This window comes from Gopherus evgoodei, chromosome 3, assembly GCF_007399415.2.
Source record: "Gopherus evgoodei ecotype Sinaloan lineage chromosome 3, rGopEvg1_v1.p, whole genome shotgun sequence".
NCBI lineage: Eukaryota > Metazoa > Chordata > Testudines > Testudinidae > Gopherus > Gopherus evgoodei.
This window is the reverse complement of record NC_044324.1, coordinates 137,096,474-137,121,344: the sequence shown is the minus strand read 5'-3', so window position 1 is coordinate 137,121,344 and position 24,871 is coordinate 137,096,474. Positions and strand designations below refer to the sequence as shown.

The 24,871-nt window shown below is 43.2% G+C and overlaps 1 protein-coding gene across 1 annotated transcript in view; it reads left to right on the top strand.

Moving 5' to 3' along the window:
• Positions 1 to 24,871, top strand: part of RPS6KA2 (ribosomal protein S6 kinase A2) — a 449,145-nt gene that overhangs the window by 349,665 nt on the left and 74,609 nt on the right. Inside the window, 3 exon segments of the mRNA XM_030556734.1 lie at positions 14,793 to 14,863; positions 16,067 to 16,128; positions 16,131 to 16,154. Coding sequence (XP_030412594.1) covers positions 14,793 to 14,863; positions 16,067 to 16,128; positions 16,131 to 16,154 — 157 coding nt within the window.

Sequence of the window (24,871 nt, the reverse complement as noted above, 5' to 3'; positions counted from 1 at the left end):
ATTATAGTGCTCATATTTTAATCTTTTTTTCCTCCATTTCTTTCTCTCCCACTCCCCTCCTCAGTAACTTAATATATTGGAAAAGATAATGGAATACTGAAAGAGATGAAATAGAGATAGTAAAATCATCTTAACTGTAAGCTGGTGCTTAAGCCTTTGAGTGCTGCCAGAGACACCTCACAGGAAAAAAAAGCTTTAATCACTTTAACCTTTTTTCTTTTTAGTAATTAATGGATTGAAGGAGTAAAAAGAGATTTCTATAAGCAAAAAGTATGGGAGGATATCTGCTGCTAGCATTTTCCTCTTTTTGTATCTCCTTATAAGGTATTTTCCTTGAACTGTAACCAACATACTCTGGTGGAGAAGCTGTTCTTAAGATAATTTAAGGATCAGAAGGAATGAAGTGATATTGAGATATTGATTAGAATTTACCTCAAAGCAATTTGCAATGTCTTGTCAAATTCACATGAACAAATATACTAGTTGGAGTCATATACATACCTTGATGGAAAATGTATGTAAGTGTATTATTCATATCTGAAATATTAATCAATTGGGTAAGAAATATGTTCCCTGCTGTAAGTTCTAGCAATGAGACCGGTCACCCAATAGTAATACTCCCTTGTCTCCTTTTATACTATTTGGTTCAATTCATAATACACAGCAACAGCATAAAGAGGAAAAGAATTATACACCATTTGAAGAGCTTGTTTACTTGAGCCACAATGTAGGATCAAAGCACATAAAATGTAGATTCAAGGATCAAAATGGACTGGGTAAAAAGAGATCAAAGACTTGGCCCCAAAATAGGGATCTCTGAGATGGGTCAGTGGTTGCCAAGGGAATACTGTAATTCTATCTAAACAAGCTGTTCAAGCTCTAGTATGTTGTTCCCACTTTATATAGTACTGTAAATGGATGTGGGCTTGTCTAGAGCAAGGCAGATTTTACAATGTGAGGGATTAATCTTCTGAAGTGCTGAGCACCCTCAGCAACCACTGACATCAATAGGAGGTGAGGGTACTCAGCACCTCCCAGGAACTAGCCCTAAATTATCGAAGCAAATAAGCCCTGGTACAAGTAAGGGAGAGCAGTGGGATTGATGATGGTGAAAAATGGTAGGAAGGAATGCTGGAAGAGGTGGGATAGAAAGAAGTAGTTAAGGAGAACAACAGCCCATTACAAGTGTAGGTAGGGACAGCAAGACTGAAGATGCAAAGCTTTTTGTTAAGAACTAATGAAATTCTGTCTGTGGGCATTAGCAGTGTCATCCTGTTAACACAGAAACAAACATTGGTTTTGGATCAATATCAATAGAAAGGCTTGTGTTCTGAGTTCAGGCTGGAGGATACTAATTCATGAGGTCTGTTCTTGGTTCTGACTCTGACTTCATCTGGGTCCTTGGAAACATAAGAAGAAAGGTCTCTTCTTCAGATTTCACAGATATATAATGGAGATAAAGGGGACAGAGTCTCCAGTCTGCTTTACGTGGCACCAAGAGAACTTGGAGCATCCAGAGATTGTCTCACATAAGAGGAGGCAGGGGGCCTGGTGAGGTAGCGAGGGGTGAGGAGAAGATGAGACGTGCAGCTTCAATTTGCACCAGGACCAGTTGGCTGAGACTGGAGAAGTTATGACCAGGTCCCTATCAGCCTCCTCTCTTAAGCACAGTGGAGAATCAAGCTAAATAATTTTTAGTTACCCATCTCATGGAAGTGTTGTACAGTTTCATCTAAGTTTGTCAAGCACTTTGAAGCTGAAGTCCATGTAAAATATTATTATTATTGTCACGCTGTCTGGAGTGTCTCATGACCAAGAATGCCAACCTCAGGGCAGACTGACAAAAGCAGGGCAGACACCCCAAACTGGTGGAATGTTCTAGAATTAGATTTCACCAACCCAGTTACAAATGTGAACTCCTGGATCACTATAACAGTCTTACCATGGAGTCACAGACAGTCTCCTTAGGCTCTCCAGCCTATCTTGCCATGCAGGCGGGCTGGACTTAGTGATAATTGGTCACTTACACCAAAAATCACAATATATTCAGGTTGCTCCCAGTCCCAAGAGACCAGTCACTTCCCCCAGGCCAATTTGTACCCTAGATCTCATACCAAAGAGAACACTGGTAGCCAATCCCATAGTAAACTAAGAATTTATTAACTAGGAAAAAGAAATGAGAGAGTTGTTTACAAGTTAAAACAGGTAGTATATATAAACAAATGAATTCAGTCTATGATTCCAAAAGTTGACAGAAATGTAGTAATCTGTCAGCACAGAATGTCTTTTTAGAGCTAAACCAGATTGACCCTGGGGATCTCAGCTTTCTTTATTTCTTAGCTCCAGCCCTTGCAAGAGTTCAAATAGCAAAGAGATAAAAATCTTCATGTCCGCTATCTTTATTTCCCTCTTTCTGAATTCAGGCTGATGGCATGTGCTTTCTTGCACCTAGCACCTTTGTGGGTGTAAGAGGGCCATAAACCCAGTCTGTGCATTGTGATGCTCCACAATGGCCCATTTAGCCTTGATAGTTCTTCTGCATGGGCAGGGGAACCACTTTTCCTGCCTTGGTTCACAAGTTCAGAGCAGGCAATTTTACAATTTTAAACCAAAATTTATATACTACTTTATAGCATGGGATACAGACATTACAAGTAAGATTAATGCATGCAGCAATTTACAAGCATTTTATAGAGATTAAACACATTCTTACAAGTTTAAGAACCATCTTGATCAATATTAACATATAGGTGAGCTGGTCCAGTTTCTAGCTATGAATTTGGCTCAGCTGACACCTACAGCCTTAGCAAGAGCTGGCACCTGGTTTACCAGCATCACAATCATTGTCGTTATTATTGTCAAAATGATCTTAACTGACAAGGTTATCCTGGTCTCTTTGAAATCGATGAGGGTTTTGCCATTGACTTCTGTGAAACCAGAACTTGCCTCACTTAGTACCAATAGCCTGTCTGAGTCTTTGATGGTAGACCTTTGTAAATCAAAAATGCTAGTTATCCTGCTGTATTTATGATCATGTAAATACCACAATTTGCCAATCAATGTTTCAGAATTAGCTTAAGCTAGTATAGTACATGTCCATAGGAATGGTCATACCAGATGAGATCTTGTATCTTGGCTCCAATATCCTGCTTTACACACACAGCATAAATCCTTGATGGTACCTGGCGTGAGCCTATTTACAAATTTGTTCCAAGGGATGAAAAGGTGTGTAAAGGTATGGCTTATCATGACCAGACTCCTTTTGTTTTCTGTCTTCCTGTCTGCCACTCACCCCCAAGACCTGAGATTTCAGGTATCAGCTCACTGGTCTGTTCTCCTGTTGTTATAAAAGCTTTTCACTGAGAGAATCGGTATGAAAAGTTAATTGACTTAAATGGCTAAAAAGTTGTGTATAAACCTAGTCCATTTTCTGCTACGCCATGAGATGTTTGGTAACAACACTATAGATCTAGATCCCTGCTGGATTGGGCTGTCATTGAGATAGCATCTGCAAGTCTGTTGGGAGGCCTGTAGTCACAATGGTCTCTTAGTATGAATCCCTGGCTGATTTACAGAGCTCCAGACCTGGAGGAGGCTGTTTGTTTTTCCTGAAGTGAAGAGAGTTAGACCCTCTACAGACAACTTCATATGCACGTGGCAGAATGTGAGCGATGACTGGGCTAGAGATCCCAAATAAAAAGATATGTGTTAATACTTATATATGCAATGTAGGGAAAGCATAAAGAATAAAGTTAAGTGCCTTTCTTTAGTTGCTGCACCTGCAGAATTTGTAAGTAGAGAAAGGAGATGCTAATGAACATCTTACGCTGCTTCTGGCCAGACAGAGAATGTTTTGCTCTGATAATTTTTGTCTTAAACCTAACTGTACTACAGAGCTCTATACACCAAGGGCTGTACAGTGTACACACACTTACCTAGTTAGATCAATACCAAGCGTCACAGCAAGACGACCTCCTTTGCAAAATCTGGGTCTAACAATGTCCTTTTATTTTCATTGTGAGGGATGCTTTTCATAATTCAGATTTTTCATGTGAATAGCAGTTGTGTGAAGATCTTCAAGCTCTTTACAAACACTAATTAATTATGCCTCTCGGGAGGTAGGGGATGCAATTCTGTCCACCTACCTGAGGGGGAGCTTCTGCCAGCACCTGCTCATGTCCTGGGGTGCAGCTCCATCCCAGACCTTCCAGTGAGCCCTTCAGTTCACCTTCTCTCCCCCCTGCCTGCTCTACAGTGCTCTCCTTCTTCCTGGGAGCAGAAGTTTCCCATCTGCTCTCCTCTTCTAACCTTCCACTTGCCCCAGTGACCCAATCCCTTCCCATCTCCTGATCTCCCTCGCATCCACTGTCATCCCCTCATTTACTCTTCTCCTTAACTGCTCACTCTCCTCTGGCTCTTCCCCTCACAGTACAGCATGGGGGGCCAACCTGTGGCTCCGGAGCCACATGCGGCTCTTCAGAAGTTAATATGTGGTGCCTTTTATAGGCACCAACTCCGGGGCTGGAGCTACAGGCACCAACTTTCCAATGTGCTGGAGGTGCTCACTGCTCAACCCCTGGCTCTGCCAGGGACCCTGCCCTCACTCCACCCCTTCCCACCCCCCGAGCCTCCAGCACGCTAAGAAACAGCTAATCAGGAGGTGCGGGGAGGGAGAGGGAGGAGCTGATCGTGGGGCTGCTAGTGGGCAGGAGGCACTGGTAGTGGGGCGGGGAAGCTGATGAGGGGTTGCTAAGGTATTACTGTGGCTCTTTGGCAATGTATATTGGTAAATTCTCGCTCCTTCTCAGGCTCAGGTTGGCCACCCCTGCAATACAGGCATGCTTTAGTCTCTCCATTCTTAATAAAAACTACCCTTCTCCCTACTTGCCTCTCCAACTACTGCTCCATTTCCCTTCTCCTCTCTGTCTCTAAACTCATTGAACACACTATTTACAATCACTACCTAGAGTTCCTCACCTCCAATTTCATCCTAGATCCTCTCCATTCTAGTTTGTACCTCGTGCCCTCCACTGAAACTGCTCTGGCCAGAGTTTCTAATGATCTCTTCTTAGCCAAATCTCAACACCAATACTCCATCCTCATACTTCTTGACCTGTCATCCACCTTTCACACAGGTGACCATGCTCCTCCTCTTGCAATTTTGTCCTTTCTTGTCTTCCATGATTCTGTCATCTCCTGGTTCTCCTCCTGCCTCTCTGGTAAGTCATTCAGCGTATTCCTCAGAGGATCCTCCTCATCCCCACTTCAGCTTTCTGTGGGAGTTCCACATGGCTCTGTCCTTGGTCCCCTTCTATTCTCCCTCTACAGTTTTTCTCTGAGTAGTCTCATCTGAAAACACAAATTCAATGACTATGCAGAAAACTCACAGATCTACCTCTCTACCTCAGACTTGTATCCTTCTGCTTAAATGAAATTCTTGACCTGTCTCTCACATCTCATCCTTGTAGATGGCTAGCCATCAGCTCAAGATCAATGCAGCAAAGCCCCTAATCACCCCGTTTCCCTGCCCAAATCCTCTGTTACCTCCTTTCTCAAGCACTGTGAACTATACCACTAACCTGTCTTGGACTCAGACCTCTCTCTAGGTCAGGGGTAGGCAACCTGGCACAACTATGGCACAGGTGCCAAAGGCGACACACAAGCTGGTTTTCAGTGGCACTTGCATTGCCCAGGTCCTGGCCACCAGTCCAGGGGCTCTACATTTTAATTTAATTTTAAATGAAGCTTAACATTTTCAAATCTTTATTTACTTTACATACAACAATAGTTTAGTTCTATATTATAGACTTGTAGAAAGAGACCTTCTATAAATGTTAACATGTATTACTGGCACACGAAACCTTAAATGAGAGTGAATAAATTAAGACTCAGCACACCACTTCTGAAAGATTGCCTACCCCTGCTCTAGATACTCTCATCCAGGCTGTGTCTAAGTCTTGTAGATTCTTTCTGCATAACACCTCTACGTACGGCCTTTCTTATCCGTCCACACAGCTAAAAGTCTTATCATTCATATCTTGATTACTGCAACATCCTTTTCTCTGACCTTGAGAAATGTAATTTTGCCCCATTCATATCTATTCAAAAATTTTCCTACCTCATCACTTTGACCGTGTCATCCTCTTTGCGACACTTCCCTAGCTCCCTCTTCTCTCTCATACCAAACATATGCTACTTGTCTTCATTTTCAAGGCCATTCACAGTCTATTCACATCCTACCTATCATCTCCATTCAGTATCAAAAGGCTGACTTGCGTGTCAGATCAGCCCGTAATGCCAACATCCATTGTCCACTTATTACATTTTCAAACAAGCACCATTGCGTTTTTTCCTACGCTGTCCTTCATAAACATCCACAGAACTATCTCACAATCATCCTTCAGACAGGGGTGAAAGTAAGTCCAGTGATTTACCAGTATGCTGGGGCCAGTTCTGGCCCCCGGAAGGGGCAGGGCCTAGGGTGGAAGGGGTGAGGCTGAGGGAGTCAGAGCCAGCCCCAGCCCACCCTGTAAGGTAAGTGCCCCCACACACACATCGGAGTAGCAGCAGCAGCCCAGAGCTCTGGGGGTTATTTAAAGGGCCTGGGGCTCCCCTGCTTCTACCACCTCAGCCCTTTAAATAGCTGCCGGAGCCCTGTAATAGTAGTGGGGCTCCAGCGACTATTTAAAGAGCTGGGGCGGTAGAAGCAGTGGGAGCCCTGGACTTTTTAAATAGCCCCTGGAGCCCCACAGCCCTACACCAGGGCTCCAGCAGTGAGGCTCTGGTGGCTATTTAAAGCGCCTGGGGCTCCAGTCCCTGCTTGGAGCCACAGGCCCTTTAAATTGCCCCTTGGGGAAGCCGGGCCACCCCGGTACAGCAAACCGGCTCTTGCCGGTATGCCGTACCGGGGCGTACCAGCTTACTTTCATCTCTGCCTTCAAACCCTCCTTTGCCATGATGCCTACAAAAAGCTTGACGGTGGTGTTGGGGTTCTCCCAAGACTTCTTCCATTCAGCCTCTAAGAACTCAGTTCGACTTAAGTCTTGTCACTCTAGTTCTTTTATATGGCATACAGCAAAGCTATGCGGAGTTGATCAGACTCAAGTGTAGGGGATGGGCACACCTCTTCCTTTATATACATTTACATGTTACATGGGTGTACTATGCACTGCATCACACATTTGGGCATCAGCTTGGTTATTTTGTAGGAATCAATCCCTGAATACCACGCACTGTTCATGCACTACTTACTCTTTACCTTATCTTACGTTCCAGGCTTATCTTATCCATTGTTATCTTGTCCATTGTAAATGGTTCCATGGATATTCCCCCTTATCTTAGGTTGAACAGACATTCTGTTTACAGCCTGCTGGTGCATTTACCTTCCAAATCCTGTCTGTCAAAAAATGAGGCCTCGCCCTGTCCAATTACTCATGTCAAGCCAAGCCTATTTTCGTTTTTGTTTTTTATACTGGCATTTGTTTTATTTGCATTATATTCCTGTCGTCCTGTGCATTTTTTTAAGTTTACTATCCAGCAACGCATCTTCAACACTACAGTAGTTATTTGAACTACTATTAATGCTAAGCTTAAAGTACAAACTAGGGGGCCCAAGCTCACCAGTGGCAGGGGTTCTCAATCTTTTTCTTTGAGGCCCCCTCAACATACTTGTTTGGGTGGAAGCAGGACCCAGTGGGACTCAGGCCATCTCTGCAAGGCATGGAAGGGAGTGCCACCTCCACCTCTTGACTTACCTCAGCAGGCCATCCAGCCTGTCTGGGATGGGGGATGGCACAAGAAAAAATTATAGCTTAAAGGCGGGCGAGGGGAGCGCTCAGCTCAAAAAATTTAAAAACCACTCAGGATGCAGGGAGAGGGCTATCTAGGGGCTGTGTGTGGGCAGGGGGGTACCTCAGGATGCAGAGAGAGGGCTAGCTAGGGGCTGTGTACAGGCAGGGGTAGTTCAGGGTGCAAAGAAAGGAGTAACTAGGGGCTCTGTGCAGGCAGGGGGGTAGCTTAGGGTGCAAGCAAGGGGTGGCTAGGGGCTGTGTGCAGTGAGGGATATAGTTCAGGATGCAGAGAAAGGGGTAGGAGGGGCTGTGTATGGGCAGGGGGTAGCTCTAGGGGCTGTGTGGGGGGAGGGGGTATCTCTGGGTGTGGGCAGGTGGTAGCTAGGGGCTATGTGTGGGTGGGAGGGTAATTCAGGGTGCAGAGAGAGCGGTAGCTAAGGGCTGTGTGCAGGCAGGGCGGGCAGCTCAGGGTGCAGGGAGAGGGGTAGCTAGGAGCTGTGTGCTGGGAGGGCACCCCCCACTGTGGTTGCTGCTTCCGGAGGGCTCTGCCAGCCCCAGAACCTGGTCCCCCCACCCAAGCAGCTCTTACTGGCCGCACAAGCAGTCAAGAGGGGCTGGGAGCTGAGAAGCAACCACAGCCACAGGCACCAGCAACAGGAGGAGGAGACAGGGAAGCGCTTGGCTGACTGCTCCATGGCACCAGCCAGAGCAGGAGCCACCTCACCCTGCCTGTCTCCAGCTTCCAGCCTTTGACCTGGCCGGGGCCTCAGGGGCAGGGGAAATGGAGGGAGGGTGGAGCTGACCGGGGATGCCCTTGCTTTGGTTCCATTATTAGGAGTTACAGCACTGCAATTTGGGGAGGCAGCAACCCCCATCACCCCCCAAAACACCCATGGGCTGCGGGTGCTGAGGCTTGTGGACCCCATGAAGTCAGCTTGCAGCACTCCCGCCCCCCTCAGGGGGCCACAGACCTCCCAGATGAGAACCACTGACCTATGGTATAGCCCACCAGCATATAATTTTACATTATAAGCTTGCTTTGCCTTTAGAGCATTTTTTCATCATTTCAACTTTGCTTTATTTTAATTGCATTATAAAAAACTACAAAATATAAAAATATTTTTATTTATTACTATAGGAAATGCAGGTATGAAACAGAATGCAAACGAATTAAAATACCATTCCCTGAGTCCTGGTGTGCTGAGACCACTGCCTGTGTCTTGCTGACTAGCATTGTCTCATTGTTTTCTTGTACTCTCCTGTCTCTCTGTATCCGTTGTCTCTTTGTCTTATCCTTAGATTGTAAGCTCTTTGGGACAGGGACCATCTTTTTGTGTGGTGATTGTACAGTGCCTATCATAATGGGGCCCTGGTCCAATCCTGGAGCTCCTAGGTGCTGCAATAATACACATAATACATAATTATAATAAAATAATGTTTTATAAATGGGAAATATGAGACACTGAGCAATTAAGTGACGTTGCCAGAGACCACCTAGCAAGTGACTGGAAGAGATGAAAGTGAGAGTGGAGGCCAAGAGTCCTGACTGGAATGTTCAACTCTCTGAAACCAAGTGATTTCAGGTTCCTAGTGCAACCCTGAACATCATCCCAGGCTCACAACATTTCAACAGACCTGGAGTGAAGTTGTTTGTACAACCTATCCTTTCCACTGTTGAGGCTTGTCTGGCCACCACCCCCAACTCTCAATTTAATTTTGTTAGCTCACTGGATCTCACTGAAGATAAACTACTCTCCCTCACTGAGTGTAGATTCCCCATCCTCGGGTCTTCAGCAGACACTATGTGGTCTTATCTTGCTTCTTTGTGGGATCACCAGGTAAATGTTACCGCCTCTCCCAATCAAAAACGTATGATGAGGTGAAGTAGGAGAGAGGAAACATTTCCTCTTTTGCAGTAGCTGGGGGTATGATGAGGCAGGAGTGATAGCATCCCATAATTTCTAACATGGTAGCTAAGGAGCCCTCAAGGATTCCCAAGCAACTGCTTATTAGAGAAGGGAAACCTCATAATCCATAGCATGCTGCTGCTAGTGTTTTTCTTCTCCCACTGCTCATTAGTAAGGGCTGAGAGGTCAGGATTAGGGAAAAGCAGCAGTCTTTCAAAGGTACTGGATGGAGTGGGCACACAGTGTCTCTACATATGGGGGCTCATGATGATGGAGCAGGTGAGAGGGGAGGGAAGTGATCAGGAACACAGCCAGTGGGTAAGCAGGTGGTACACAAGGAACAAGCTATGAGGTGGCTTATGTATTGGGAGGGGTGGAGCCTGAATCTCTCAGCAGAGCAGAACTGCAGGGTTCTGTGAAGGGTTTGGTGTCAACTCACATCACCCTAATCAGGGGTGGCACCAGCACACCAAGCGCATGCCTGGGGCAGCAAGCCATGGGGGGCGCTCTGCCAGTCGCCGCGAGGATGGCAGGTAGGTTGCCTTCGGTGGCATGCCTGAAGAGGGTGCGCTGGTCCTGCGGCTTCAGCAGACCTCTCGCAGGCGTGCCGCAGAATCCGCGGGACCGGGGACCTCCCACAGGCAAGCGGCTGAAGGCAGCCAGCTTGGGGCGGCAAAATATCTAGAGCCGCCCCTGACCCTAATCCTGCAGTTTGTTTACTCCTAGGCCTGACACCCAGTCAATCTGCTGTGGCCATCAGACAGCAGTGTATCTATGTGCAGGGGTGTCAGCTGTGAGGGCTAACTTCTTTTGTCAAGTCTCACATTCAGTACTGAACAGAATTCTTAATTCTTTGATAAACAGGAAACTGGGAGTGTGCTGTGCAGTAGCATTAGCTGTTGAAGACATAAGCTATTTCAATTTACAAGGATGTTTTTCTGTTTACTTAATGTTTGCTAACCTCCTTCAACATTATGTTAAACACAATGGCATTGCCATTACAGAAACATCAATGCTTTCTTCCAGATCCTGCCTTGATTCAGTTCACTGAAGTGAAAAGCATTGATGCATACAATGTGCTGGAGCTACACTGCACTGACTTTTAAATATTGATGTTAAGTGCATGTCTTTTGAATTTGGTTTCATCTTTATAGTAGAACCATGTAATTGTAGAAATGTGGTAACAAAGTACTAGTGATTGAGACATTGCGGTAAATGTTCTGTATGGTGCTCAAGGGAGTTACTAGCACAACTCCGTAATACTAGTCAACAAATGTCTCTCTCTTTATTTTATATTTTTAAAGAACACTGTGCAGGCAGGGTGCTGGCTTCTGGGCTGGCAGAGCCTTCGGGGAGCAGCAAATGCTGGGGGAGGGTGCCCTCTGGGCACACAGTTCCTACTTACCTCTCTGCCCACACCCTGAGCGATCCCCCTGCCTACACAGCTCCTAGCTACTCATCTCTCCCTGCACCCTAAGCTACCCCCTGCCTGCACATAAGTCCTATCTATCCCCGTCCCTGCACCCTGAGCTACCACTCTGCTCTTACTTGTAGGCTGATTTGCCTTCTGTGTCCACATTGCAAATATAGGTCTTTCTATGGTCTCCCTTGTGAAAGGAAGCTGCAGTCTTTTTCTTCCTGCATGGCCAATGGCCAGGCTGTCACTCATATTACTGTCTCCTGTCTCAAATGTGTCAGGCTATGCCTTGTACCAAAATGAAAAAACTGCAGCCACTTTTAATTTTCTTAAATTGGAATTTTAAGAGCAAGAAGCTCACAGGAGAAGAAAGCATGAAAAACATAACGTGTTAGATACCTAAACATCCATGCTTCTAAAAGTATGGGGACAATTCAGTATAGTGCATATTACTTTTCTTACCACTTACTGGAAGGATACTTAAGTCTCATTTTTAAAAATGACTTGGGTGCTTTCAATGGGACTTTGGCTCCTAAGTCACTTAGGCATGTCTGTGAATTTTACCCAAAATCCTATTCCCCTCTAATAAAACAGCTACTTCTCTCTGATCCTCCAAGCCAGCCACTCTTCTTCACTTTTCGGTCCCTTTGTTTTATGAGTCTGGCTTACAATTGTCCACACACATTTGAAAGTCCTTTGTCTCCTTTCAAGTACCTGTTTTCAGTAGTTTCAGGGAGCTTGTTGTTGTCTAAGGTTAAGCCTCAACCCTCCCTCTCCTGTTTCCTCCCCACAAAATTGTTATAACAATGTAATGATTGTGTTTACTCTGTGGTCCAAGTTATTAAATCGTCAGGTACTTTTCCTGGTGACTATGATTGCTGAAGAAGGAATTTTAGGTGCTGTTATCATTCAGATAGCCTCCTGATATAGTTCTGATTGTGACTGAGCCTTTATTAGTTCGGGCATGACATGGGCATGAAAGTTATCCCTTTTAGTCACAGAACTTCTCTCTACTTAAAACAGGAAATGCAGTCATTTTGGTATGGCCAATACTGTAGCATCTTTTGGTAGGTTTTTCATAGTGACCATTACATCTTATTGGCCAGAGGAGTGGAGAATGATAGTGAGAACTGCAAAATACAGCTGACTGGTTAGAAAGTCCATGACCAGAATGCTAAAGGGGTGAAGAGGTAAAAGACACCAATTTATTTATTAATTTATGGATTTATTTTATGGAGATGTATTAGTCTGTCACACCTCTCCCCTTCAGGTTCCTAGCACTGCTAGTAAGGAAGAGGAACTGTTTCAGAATAGAATGGTACATGAGTTTGGACATTTAAAATGAAATTAGCCTCCGGTAACTTGGCAACTTGGCTTTGCAGGCTATGGCTTCATGAATTATTGCTATGCAGGCACTGCCAAACACATTGTGCTATGGGTCTCAGAGGTGAAATTAGGCTTGATTTCTATTTGCATTGGATAACTTAGTGCTGGGGAAACCACGTCTGAATTGAAGATTTAATATGCAAAATGTGCCAGTGTGGTTGATAAATTGTCACTTTTAAATGTGACCTGATTTAAATATCTATACGAAATAGAAGACTTGAATTTCAAGCAGTAATATCTGAATAGCCCCAACCACTGTTAAGAGTTTAAAGTGAGGTACTGATGAGAGAAGACAAAGCCGGTTAGCATATATTTAATGAAATATGTATAAAAGTCAGAATATTTATTTGATAAAAATTGCAACTTCAGCTTTGAAGAGCAGATGTTAAGATACCACAGGAAGTGAATCTAGTACAATGGCACTTTGCAATGAGTTTGTTTTAAGAAATGTCCTGATCTCATTGGAGTTTTACCTTGTCTGAATATTTCTGTTTCATCTCTCTTATCATAGGAAGTTCTCTTACCTGCCATATGCACGTATCTCCAAAGGAAAAACATATTGTATCCAGCAAGAAAACCATTCCTGCCTGACATGTCTGAAATTTGATTAGAGCTTCAAATTCTTCCCTCCTTTCTGCTGGTGCAACTCTGCGCAATGGTGTTGCCCCATTGAAGTCAATAGGGTTTAGCTTTTATTTTTCTAAATTCAGGGAGAACATAATAGTAATTTCTTTGTACTTTCCTGTGGGTTTGTTTTTTTAATCATTGGGAGTTTTGTACCTGATTTTAAAAGACATTATCCTTTAACATACACGGCAGCCATCCTTAGGGCTTTTATGTTTCCCTTTTTATCTTTTTAAATTGCTGAAATGGATATAAGAGTATAACTCTAAACTAAATTTAGTATTTAATTATTATTTGTGTTAATCAAAGCAGAGCAGATATTAGCACTGTCCTGGTTACTCCTAAGCTAATATTTACTAACTAGCACAAGGTACTTAAAAATGCTGTAGGTTAAGAAAGGCAGATAGAACAAACCATGATCTTGCACTTAAGCCTCTGGACTGAGAGCCAGGAGACCTGGATTCTGCTACAGGTTCTGACAATGGCTTGTTTTCCTGACCTCGGGTAAATCATTCGCCTTTCTGTGCCTCTGTTTCCCCAGTTGGGATAATGAGGCTAGCCCACTTTTTATACCGTGCTTTGAGAGAGCGAGGGTTGAAAAGTCACTGTGAGTGCTAAGTATTATTAGGAAGTACTTAGGGGAATTATTGATCTATTTCATTTGAAAAAGGGGGAGTCCAGCTAAGAGTCAGATTCTATCCCTCTTATAACATTGAATAGTACCTTAATGCACAAGTAGTCCACCAGAAATCAAAGAGGGCTGCTCCTCTGGTAAGGTACAACTTAACAGAAGGGTGGCAGAATATGGCACTTGTAATATGGGCTTAATTATAACCAGTATGTATTTATTTACTATTAAAAGACCCAGACCTTACTTGGTGCGACATAAGCAGACAAAATGCCTATGACCTCAGTGGAAGTTGTCCTGATTACAGCAGAGCTGAATTATGTCCTGATCCCTATTTCCAGTGCACAATACCCAACATTGCTTATCTTGGGGAATCAGCTACTACTTTTACATGCAAACAGTACAGTGACTAGCGCTGTGTGAAACTCTCAAAATTCAACTCCAACCAGGCAAGCTCCCTTGATTGGGGCTTTTGTTACAAATGTGACATTCCAGTCAGGTTTGCTGAAAGAATCACTGATTTCAGAGAATGTTGGCTGATTGATGCTTTCAGGTGGAAGCCAGGCAAAAGTTGAAGACCGCTGTCTGGGCTTTGCTTTGAGTTTGTGGGTTCATTTAAACCCGAAACTCAAAGCAAAAAATCATGGGGGAATGAACCCAGGTGAACCAATGCAGGTGGAAAAAAAGCTCATGCAATCCTGTGAGCACCAGATTTTTGTGCATCTCAACTAGTGCATGATTCTCCATGCTACTGATGGTAACAGTTCCTTAGGCAGCCCTTTGAATTGAAATATAGTCTTGGTCTCTGATGTCCTACACAGTAGAAATGGACTTACCATAATAAATATCTTTTTGTATAGCTATAGTTTTTTAGAACTTTTTTAGCATAAATAGTACATTTTATGAAATACTTATGGTGTTTGAATTTAATGGAAAACAAGATAATGGAAAGTATTATAGTATGGTGCACTGTCAGATGGAATCTTACATAAATACTGTATGTGCTTATTTGATTTACCATTTTTATTTTTGTTCTACAGTTTGAGATGCTGACAGGATCATTACCATTCCAGGGAAAAGACAGAAAGGAGACAATGGCTCTCATTCTGAAGTAAAGTAGTAGTGTCTGATGTTTATCTACTAAGTATTGTTAGCTCTGTTCCTGGATAGGCCTTTGGTCCTAAGTACATTTAACTGCATAAAATATATAGAACAAGAGCAAATATACATAGAGGCTGAGATTTTCAAAGCTGCGCAGGGAGTTAGATGTGCAACTCCTACTAATGTCAGCGTTATTGTGTGCCTAAATCCCCTAGGTGATTCATTCCAGAGTAAATAACCAGAAACTGTGTATTTCTGGTCTATGAGCATTTCATTTTGGGGAGGGGGCCTTGCAGAAAAAATGTATGCAGTCATATAATAAAAGACTGTATGATGATGCATATATAAAAGGGTGCAGAGCTAAAGTTGTACAGACAGCCTGCACATTGTCATTCCTGACTTTCGAGTCCTTTCCTTTGCAAACCTGACATCGATTTAATGCTCAGCATGCGCATAAATATTTGCAAGATTGAAACCATAGTCCCTGCCAAATTACTTATTTCTGCCGTCTACCACTGAAGCACCAGAGCTATTAAAAACCAATTACAATTTTTAATAATGCAAAATGTGTATTTTATTACCACTCTCTTCATTCTTGAAAATGTCTAGACCATTTTTAGGTCAAATATTCCAAAAAGTTTGCTCTTGGATTGAGAACAAACCTGCCAAATGTAATCCAGAAAGGTAAAACTGAAAAAAGATAATAAATAGCTGAAAATGACCCCTTAGAATTCACAGAATGTCCCCACAGAATGTTCTCTATGTATATCTATCTTCCTACTGTATTTTCCACTGCATGTATCCAATGAAGTGGGGTTTAGCCCATGAAAGCTTATGCTCAAAAAAAAATGTTAGTCTCTAAGGTGCCACAAGTACTCCTGTTCTTTTTTGCGGATACAGACTAACACGGCTACCACTCTGAAGCCTTAGAATTAGTAACCCCTGAGCAACATTAACTATAAGGTGGTGTTACTGTGCTTCTGGTCAGGAGCTGCATCTAGTGACCTCAGTGCTAAAACTTCCTTTAACCTCGATGGGTGCAGGACTGGCCCCTCCAGGTGTGAGCTATCTAATCTGTCTAGGTATTATATCTTTGGTGACAAATGTGTATGGGTGTCTGCATGTCCCAATTAATTTCAGTTATAAAATCAGGTGCGGATTTGAAATTTTTTTGAAAAATATTTTTTTCCTTTTCAAGTGTTCTGTTCTTCAGAGCCAAGCTAGGAATGCCTCAGTTTTTGAGTATAGAAGCCCAAAGTTTGCTGAGAGCCCTCTTCAAAGGAACCCATCCAACAGATTAGGTATGCATGCTCATTTGATTTCCGTACAATATGGTGGTGATAATTTCCCTCGATGCATTTAACTGGTAGTTATCCTCTCCATTACATGTACATTTATATTCATATTTATTCCTGCAGCAAAACACAAGGATTACTAGAGAGAGAAGCAAGGAAATCAGGCATAGCATTAGAATCCAAAGCATGAGATTAATTCATGATTTATTCTTCAGTGAAGAGGGGAAGAAAATCACCAACCTTTATGAATTGCATAAGATAATCCTGTGGATAGTAATACAGGGAAATGAGAACCCAGTCAGGTATTGTAATGAACTGTATATATTTCTGCTCCACATCTTGGAGAAGGGCGAAGGAGAGAAGAACAATTCTTGCAAGCCCACTCTGATTAAATTTCTGTGCCATCTCATTTGATTTAGTGGGAGCATTTTGAACAAAGGTCCGGCCCCTTTTTAGCCTCTTAAAATGAATTGTCTGCTTTATCACCAAGATTTTGTTTTACTCTTCTTTCATTATTGCATTCAGTTATGTTTGAATAAGCATAGAGGATGTTTCTGATTTATGTATGTAAAGCAGCTCTGTCTATACTCAAGAGTTCCATTAGGAAACTCATGGTATTTTGGGTGTGGGGGGTTTACGTAGGAGACTAGTGTGTCCATTCATGTTTTAGCAGGTGGTTCCTTTCAAAATTTGTTCCCTAGAGATTTTAGTGAAAAACAAGAGTAAACATAGCAAATTGAGGACATCAAAGTCATAGCATTATGTTGTTATTTTAAAATGTTGCCTCCGTCTGTACAAATATTGTAGTTTCCTTCCAGCTCTCTAGTCTCTTGTTCCAGGTGAATAAGGAAAATGACTGCTTTCTAAAATAGAGATGTGCAAGGGGGGAAAAATGGTTACAACAAGATGTTTCCTCCTCTACTCTCCCAATTTCTCTGTTCTCTCCTGCCTCCTATTCTCTTACCAGCTTACACCTCCTATGTTTCATGTATACATTTTTCTTCACTACTATCATCCTCTATTCATTCTCCTTTCCCCATCTTTAAAAGTCTTGAACACCACTGTTATTACCAAATTTCCACTATTAAGTGATACCTCAGTATACAATCAGGTACAGTTCTCAGATGTGAGACTTAGGGAAGGAAAAAAAGGACAACAAAGAGAAGTTTTGAAGATTGTGATCCTAAAATTCCACCTGACGATGTTGCTAAGAAAAGGTTGAATTGTTTTCCAAATACAGTAACATCTCACTTAACGTTGTTGTTAGGTTCCTGAAAAATGCGACTTTAAGTGAAACAATGTTAAGCGAATCCAATTTCCCTGTAAGAATTAATGTAAATGGGGGGGGTTGGGTTCCAGGGATTTATTTTTTTTTTGCCAGACAAAAGGCATTATATACATTTTAAACAATTTTAAACAAGCAATTTAATACAGGTATAAGTTTTAAACAATTTTAAAGAAACAATTTAATACTAAAGTCATCGCTGCTGAGTATGAAGCTTGGTTGAGATGGTGGAGTCAGAGAGTGAAGGAGGATGGATTGTCTAGCTGCTGCTCTTGCTGTTCTTACAAGCACACTGACTTTGCGGGGGCAGGGGACTCAACCCTCAGCCCATCCACTCTACCCCTTCCCTCAAGTCCCCACCCTTGACCCCCCTCTTCTCTCCCCCACCTCCTCCCCCTTTACATCGCACGTTGAATTCTCACGCCTCAACCCTCCCTTCTGTACACTGCAAACTAGCTGATTGCCACGGGGAGGTGGTAGGCATGCCGAGTCCTTGTTCCTCCCACCTCCCTCCTGCCTGGGGCAATCAGCTGGCTTGCGGTTTAGGAGGCAAGAGGGAGGGGGAGGAGCAAGGACTTGGCATGCAGACTCCCCGTCCCTCACCCCCTCCTTCTGCCCGGGGAAATCAGCTGGCTTGCGGTGTTTAGGAGGCAGGAGGGAGAAGCGAGGACTTGGTGCACAGGCTCCCCTTCCCCCCTCTGCCGCCTCCTGCTTGGGGCAATCAGCTGGTTTGCATTGTTCAAGAGGGAGCAGGAGCCTGGGCTCCCAGTCCTCGCTCTTCCCCCTTCCCTCCTGCCTCCTAAATGCAGCAAGCCAGCTGATTGCTGTGGGTGGAGGAGGGGAAAGGCACTTATCCGCAGGGTCTGCTGGTGGAAGGGGGGGCTGTAGGGAGGCTGCCAGCTGTGGAGAAAGCAGGCAGCCAAACAACGTAAGAGTGGAGCATTGCACAACTTTAAATGAGCATGTTCCCTAATTTATCAGCAATGTAACAACGAAATAACGTTAACCGGGACAACTTTAAGTGAGGAGTTACTGCATATGTGATTTTTTTTCCATTTCTGAAATATTAATTAATTGACTCAATAAATATGCAGTATTAATTTTAACACCCGGAAAGCCATAAACCACTAATAAAATGCAGGAGTGTGCTTCCCAGAAGTGCAGAAAATAGTATTAGTCAAACCTTTGAACATATCCAGAGTTTAGGTTCAACACAAGGGGAAAGTAATATATTTATAGCTCTTTTACTGTAATTCTCCATCTGGATACTCTATTCAAGAACAAAAGCCATTTTACTCTAGAACAATTTCTCCTCTTTAGAAATAAGGGAAGTAAGATTTTCCTCTGTGTGTGTGTGTGTGTGTGTGTGTGTGTGTGTGTGTGTGTGTGTGTAATATACCATAAGGTATCCTTTCCACCTATCAGCCACATCATTTAGCTCTTCTGTATATGCTCTGTTGTATCAGTGGGAATATATTGCTCTAGAAATTGCAGGTGGCTATAAAGAAAAAGCCTCATGGAAAAGAAGAGTAGTTGATCTTTGACTTCTGTAAGGTCTGTCACAGGAAAAGAAATAACTAATTGGTCCTCATTAAATATACAGTTGGCTGACATCAGCACCCATGGGGTTTTGGCAGCTAATTAATTACTTTCCTTTTTGTAAGTAAGACACATCATAGTGTAAATACTGTGAAACTTTTGAAAAACAGGATGCTGTTATCTCCTGTAACTCTTTACGCTGTTTAGATTTTTTTTGATTGGGAATAAGGGTACAAGAGCAAAGCTAAATTAAGCATGTAACTTGTTCCAAGATGTGTAAAAAGCAAGTGGTGCAGGAGAGATGTTTTGCCTCTGGCTTTCATACTTAGTTGTTCAATAGCTTGAGGTGGTGTCATGGAGGGATCTACTAGTACTATTTGATCCTACATGTAGCAGTCACAGCATTAGCATTCTGACTGACAGTTGTTAGCAAGATGTTTGGCAGCCCAATTACATCACCATCTGGCTGGGCTATGGTTCTTGAAATTTCTAATAATAATCTTGTGTGGAAAATGGGAGCTTCCCTCTTGCGATCTGTGGCCTTTTGCTGCTGAGTGACCTTTTGCGCCCCATGTGCATGGGACTGGACATTTTAAAGTAGCAGTGTCTGTTGGGGCTGCACATGTACCATGTGCCGCCTCCTCCTCCCTATGCAAAGGCATAAAGAGGGAAGCGACTGCAACCCTCCCTCAGGTCCCTCCTCTTATTTATTGCAGTGAGACAGAATCTGGCGAGTTTCTAACCCACTAGCTCTTAGTTTTGGCTAAACCTTCTTAATTAAAAGAGTTCTGAAGAAATTATCTTCATATTTGACTGTTGTGTTCATATCAACCCATCTTATCTGAGTATCAACAGCTAGATTCCCCCTGTACACACCTTCATGCCCAGCGCTTCTTAACTTGGCAGACCTAAACCTACCAGCGTCAAACCCTATCCATCCTGCTATGGACGAATCCCCTTAAAAGATGGACATAGGAGGTGCTTCTTCTGTGTAGGGGGACATGGGGCCAAACTCCATCTTCTGGAAGAATTCATGAGTCTCATCAGACCCTGAGATCCTGTGAGTGGACATCCCGCATCTCTGTTGAAGACTGGTGCAGAAAAAATTGTGCCAAGGAAAGTATCAGAGGGGTAGCCGTGTTAGTCTGGATCTGTAAAAGCAGCAAAGAATCCTGTGGCACCTTATAGACTAACAGACGTTTTGGAGCATGAGCTTTCATGGGTGAATACCCACTTCATCAGATGCATCTGACGAAGTGGGTATTCACCCACGAAAGCTCATGCTCCAAAACATCTGTTAGTCTATAAGGTGCCACAGGAGTCTTTGCTGCTTGTGCCAAGAAAGAAACTTGTGCTGGCACTGGTAGCGGTAGCGGCATTGCGATCTCTGGTCCCATTCTCTGCCCCTCCCCAACAGACACTTATCACAAATGCTTCAGTGGGCTGGAGCACCCAGATGAACCACCTACAGATGCAAGGGCATGCTGTCAGGATGACCTGAGATTACAGATGAATGGCCAGGAGCTGGGAGACATCAGACTGGTCTTCATAGCATTCCTACCTGTTCTGTGGAACTCCGCAGTGCAAATCCTGCAACACAACATGTTGGTGATGCACGATGTAAACAAACAAGGAGGTGCCTGATCATATCCTCTTCTGCCAAGAAACTATCAGGCTGTTGAAGTGGTGACATCAACACAGGATAATCCCACTGGGTCTAAACCTCCTAGGGCTCGGTGAAGGCCTGGCAGACTTCTTAAGCAGTCACCCAGTGACCAGCCACAAGGTGTCGCTGAAGGAGTTTATCATAGACCTCATATTCTACCTCAGCAGGACCCCCATAATAGATTTATTCACCACAGGGGACAATGTCAGATGCATGACTTTCTGTTCCAGAAAAGGCATGAGCCTGGGATTATTGCCAGATGCTTTTCTTTTGCAGTGATCTGGAGGATTCATGTATGCCTAGACAACAATTCTCCAGGATACTGTCCAAGATCAAGAGGGACAAGGCTACAGACAGCTTGGTAGACCCTTATTGGCCAAGACAGTTTTGGCTGTCACATCTGCTACAGATGGCCCTGTGCCATCCCATTCACCTCCTGGCCTGCCTGGACATATCACAGAATCAAAGTTAGCAGCCAGACCCACAGCTGTTACACTCGATGTCTCAGATGTGGCTGTTTGAACAATACCGAGAGCGACTGCTCCCTACAGGTTCAAAAGATTCTCATACAATGCAGAAAATCCTCCACCAGGAAGACTTATGCCTTGAAGTGGAAAAGATTTTCAGTATGGGCAGCCCAGCATGATTTGGACCCAGTTCAGGCAGCAACACTGAAGATCCTAGACTATGCTTTTCCTGAAACAGGCAAACTGTCATTTAATTCTCTCAAAGTTCCCTTGCTGGCATTATCAGTGTGTCACACTCCAGCACAGTCACACTCAAACATACTGAAATCCTTTAAGCGCCTTCTTCATAATAGCCCTCCATTTAAGGACCTGACTCCCTCATGAGACCTCATTGTTATTCTTCTGAAGCATATGGACCCTCCTGTTGAACCAGTGACAGAATATGCTGTGCACCCCTTATCATCAAGAGGATCTTTGTAGTGGCTATCACCTCAGCTTAGAGAGTCAGTGAACACTAGACTCTCGTAGCTGGACTGCAGTCTTTCATATGGACAAAGCGGTACTCAGACTACACCTCAATTTCACCCCCAACATGGTCTAGACTATCACCAAAAATCAATTATCTTGCTAGTCTTCTTCCCAAAGCCACACTCACCAATGGTAGAGAAGAAACAGCACACTTTAGACATATCCACATCTCCACTGTATTACCATAATGGGACCAAGATGAAGTTTTGTCTGACTCGTTGGCACTTTGTGGTCATTTCTGGTTCGTCCAAAGGCCAAGCCATCTCACCACAATGAATTTCCAAGTGGATCATGTAATGCATTTCCACCAGTTATCCGTTGTCTGGAGAGCCTTTCCATTTGAATAACCAGGCACATTCCACCAGAGCACAAGCCGCATCTGTCCCCTGCTTCAGAAACTTTCCGATCTTATGCTCTTGATATGGCAGCCAGAGCAGCCACCAAGTTCAAGGGAACAGTTCTCCAATCACTGATGCAGCTGAAACTCTTCTCTCCCACCATCCTGAGGGGAACTGATTGCTAGTCACCTGCAGCAGGATCCACACTGACACATACTCAAAGAAGAAAGAATAATCACTCTACAGAAACTGTGTTCTTCGAGTATTGTAATCACAAACACCCCTCAATCCTCACTTCGGAGTCCTCAACTAACACAGGCTTCGAATGGCATGAGAACTAAGAGATTGGGACCACTCTCTCCTTTATGTCCTCACACAAGAGCATGAGAAGGCACATTGGTGCATGCACAGGCCAAACAGACACTGCTATTCAGTAATTTCCAATCTCTCTCACACAAGGCTCATGTAGCCCTACAGAGGAAGTCCACACTGACCACAAGATTTCAGATAACCACTAGGGTAAGTAACTGCTCTTTCTATTGGATTACAAAGATGAAGCGAATAAAAATCAATTTGTTCTGATTTGTTGTAACCTAAATGTTTCTTAACTACTGAGGTGATATTTGTTGAAGCAAATTTATTGGCTATTACTGGTCCTAATCCAACATCTATTGAAATCAGTGGGGAACTGTTCCAATGGCAGTTGAATCAGACCTTTTTTAACAATTAAATCAATTAAAAATTATATTCATTAGCTATGTTAAAAGAAAGTTATGGTTGCAAAGTCAAGCACTCAGAAGTTAGGACAGGCCAGAATTAGCATTGCCAATCCAATCTCAGTTTGTCTCCCTTGGCTTTAATGAGACATAGGCTCCAAAGCACCTAAACACCCCTTTTTAAAATGGGACTTACACTCCTAAGTCACTTAGGCACTCTTGAAAATTTACTCACAATCTTTAATGATATGATCACATACTATGTTTCCACAGGAGCCTGACCTCATTCATTGCATGGGATGGTCATGCTCACTGGGGGGGTAATCATTCAATATTCTTTTTATGCTTAACCACACAGCATTCAAACCCTGCACTGAATACAGAATTATGAATTTCCTCATGGGCATTCCCTGGTGTTCTCATCGTAAGGTCTGAGTGCACTTCACAAACAACTTGTGAATAAATCTTTACAGCACTTCTTTTAGGTGAGAGTGGCATTAGACCCAATTTTATAGTTGAGAAACTGAGGCACAGAGAGATTAAAGTCAAAAGTGTTGACTGATTTTCAGTCCCAATTTAACACACTGAAGACCTGATTTTTTGTTCAGAAAACTTAGCATTTTTATGGCTTTTATATGTTCAAAGCACAGCTCCATTGACTTCAGTTGCAACTGTGAACTATCAGCACTTCTGCAAATCTGGCCAAAGTGTCTCAAGTTGGGCAACCATAATGTAAGGAACACACAGGTAGTGATCAACTGTGAGAAATTTGGGTTTAAGTGACTTGCCCAGCATCACCATAAGCATCTTCGCACAGTCAGGGATAGACTCCAGTTCTTCTAAGCACATTTGTTGGTCCTGATACTCTTCTGTTGCTGGGTTTATATTAGTGTAACTCTGGTTTTTTTTTTTCTGTGGAGTTTCTACTTAGCTATACTGGTGTCAGTGAAATCAGAAGCAGACCTGCCATATATGTTAGTAGACAATCTGGACTGTCCTTGAACTTGGATAATGATTGAAATTCCTAATAAGAAATCCATGGAACAAGGTTTGGCCGCTGGCCAAGTTTTGTATTTACTGATTTCGGGGCAGCAGTCTATTCTATGTTCAGAATACTAGGGGTGAACAAATCAAAACGTAAACACACCTATTGGTCAGCTTTCCCATATATATGGCTGACAGCTCTGCATGAATAGGCAAGAATATTTGTTTTTACTACTTAGTCCTTAGCCATGTTAATTAGGCTGTAGGATGCAGTTCTTGATCAGAGCACTTTGGCAAACACTAATAATGTCTTGTGTGCATCGGGAAAGCAGATGTCACATTTACAAAAGCTTGAGTTGACGAGACCTTTTACAAAACTGCATGTTAAGAAACAGTACAGTACTGCAAATAAAAGGCTTAGTACCCTGAGGTGCTGAGCACCCACAGCAAGGTACTCGTGTTCTCAGTTCCCACTAATTCAGTAGGAACGGAGATGCTCAACACATTGGAGATGCTCAGCATCTCAACAGGAAATGGCTCCAAAATTACAATGCAGACTCTGCATCTACAGGTGTTACTTTCCTCCATGGAGAATGAAAGATGCTAGTCAATAAAAACAAATCACCAATCACCTGGCACACTCAGTCAAATCTGATAGTTGTTAATTAGTACTGAACACCTGCTGATTTCCTCAAGCCAGTAAACTAAATGTGCTGAAAGAATAAACAAGATATTAAATGAGGACATAAAGCAAAGTAATGAAAGAATTGGACAAGTGCTGCCAAACCCCATGGAGTTTTGCTAAATAATCAATAGTATACGTAAGAAACATAAGAAAGTTGTTAGTGAACAAAAAGTATCTATGACATTGGTGTATTTGATGCCAATACAAATGAGAACCAGTTTTGAGGTACCCCAAATCAGCTGACTCTTTGTATACATTTGAGCCTTAACTATGTGCACCAGAGTTTACCCATCTGTAAACTGGAGTTAATAAAACTTAACTTTCACGAGATGGCTACAAATGCATATCTGTAAGTGCTGGGTAGCAGTAATACCATTGCCCCCATGTCAGCAAGCCCTTTGGACTCCTAGTCCTACTTAGTTTTATTCTGTTCTCTCTATTCTATAAGGCTCTTAGATCACACTCCTCATTGTAGTATCTGAGTGCCTTCCAGTCAGGGCTGGCTTTAGGCTGAT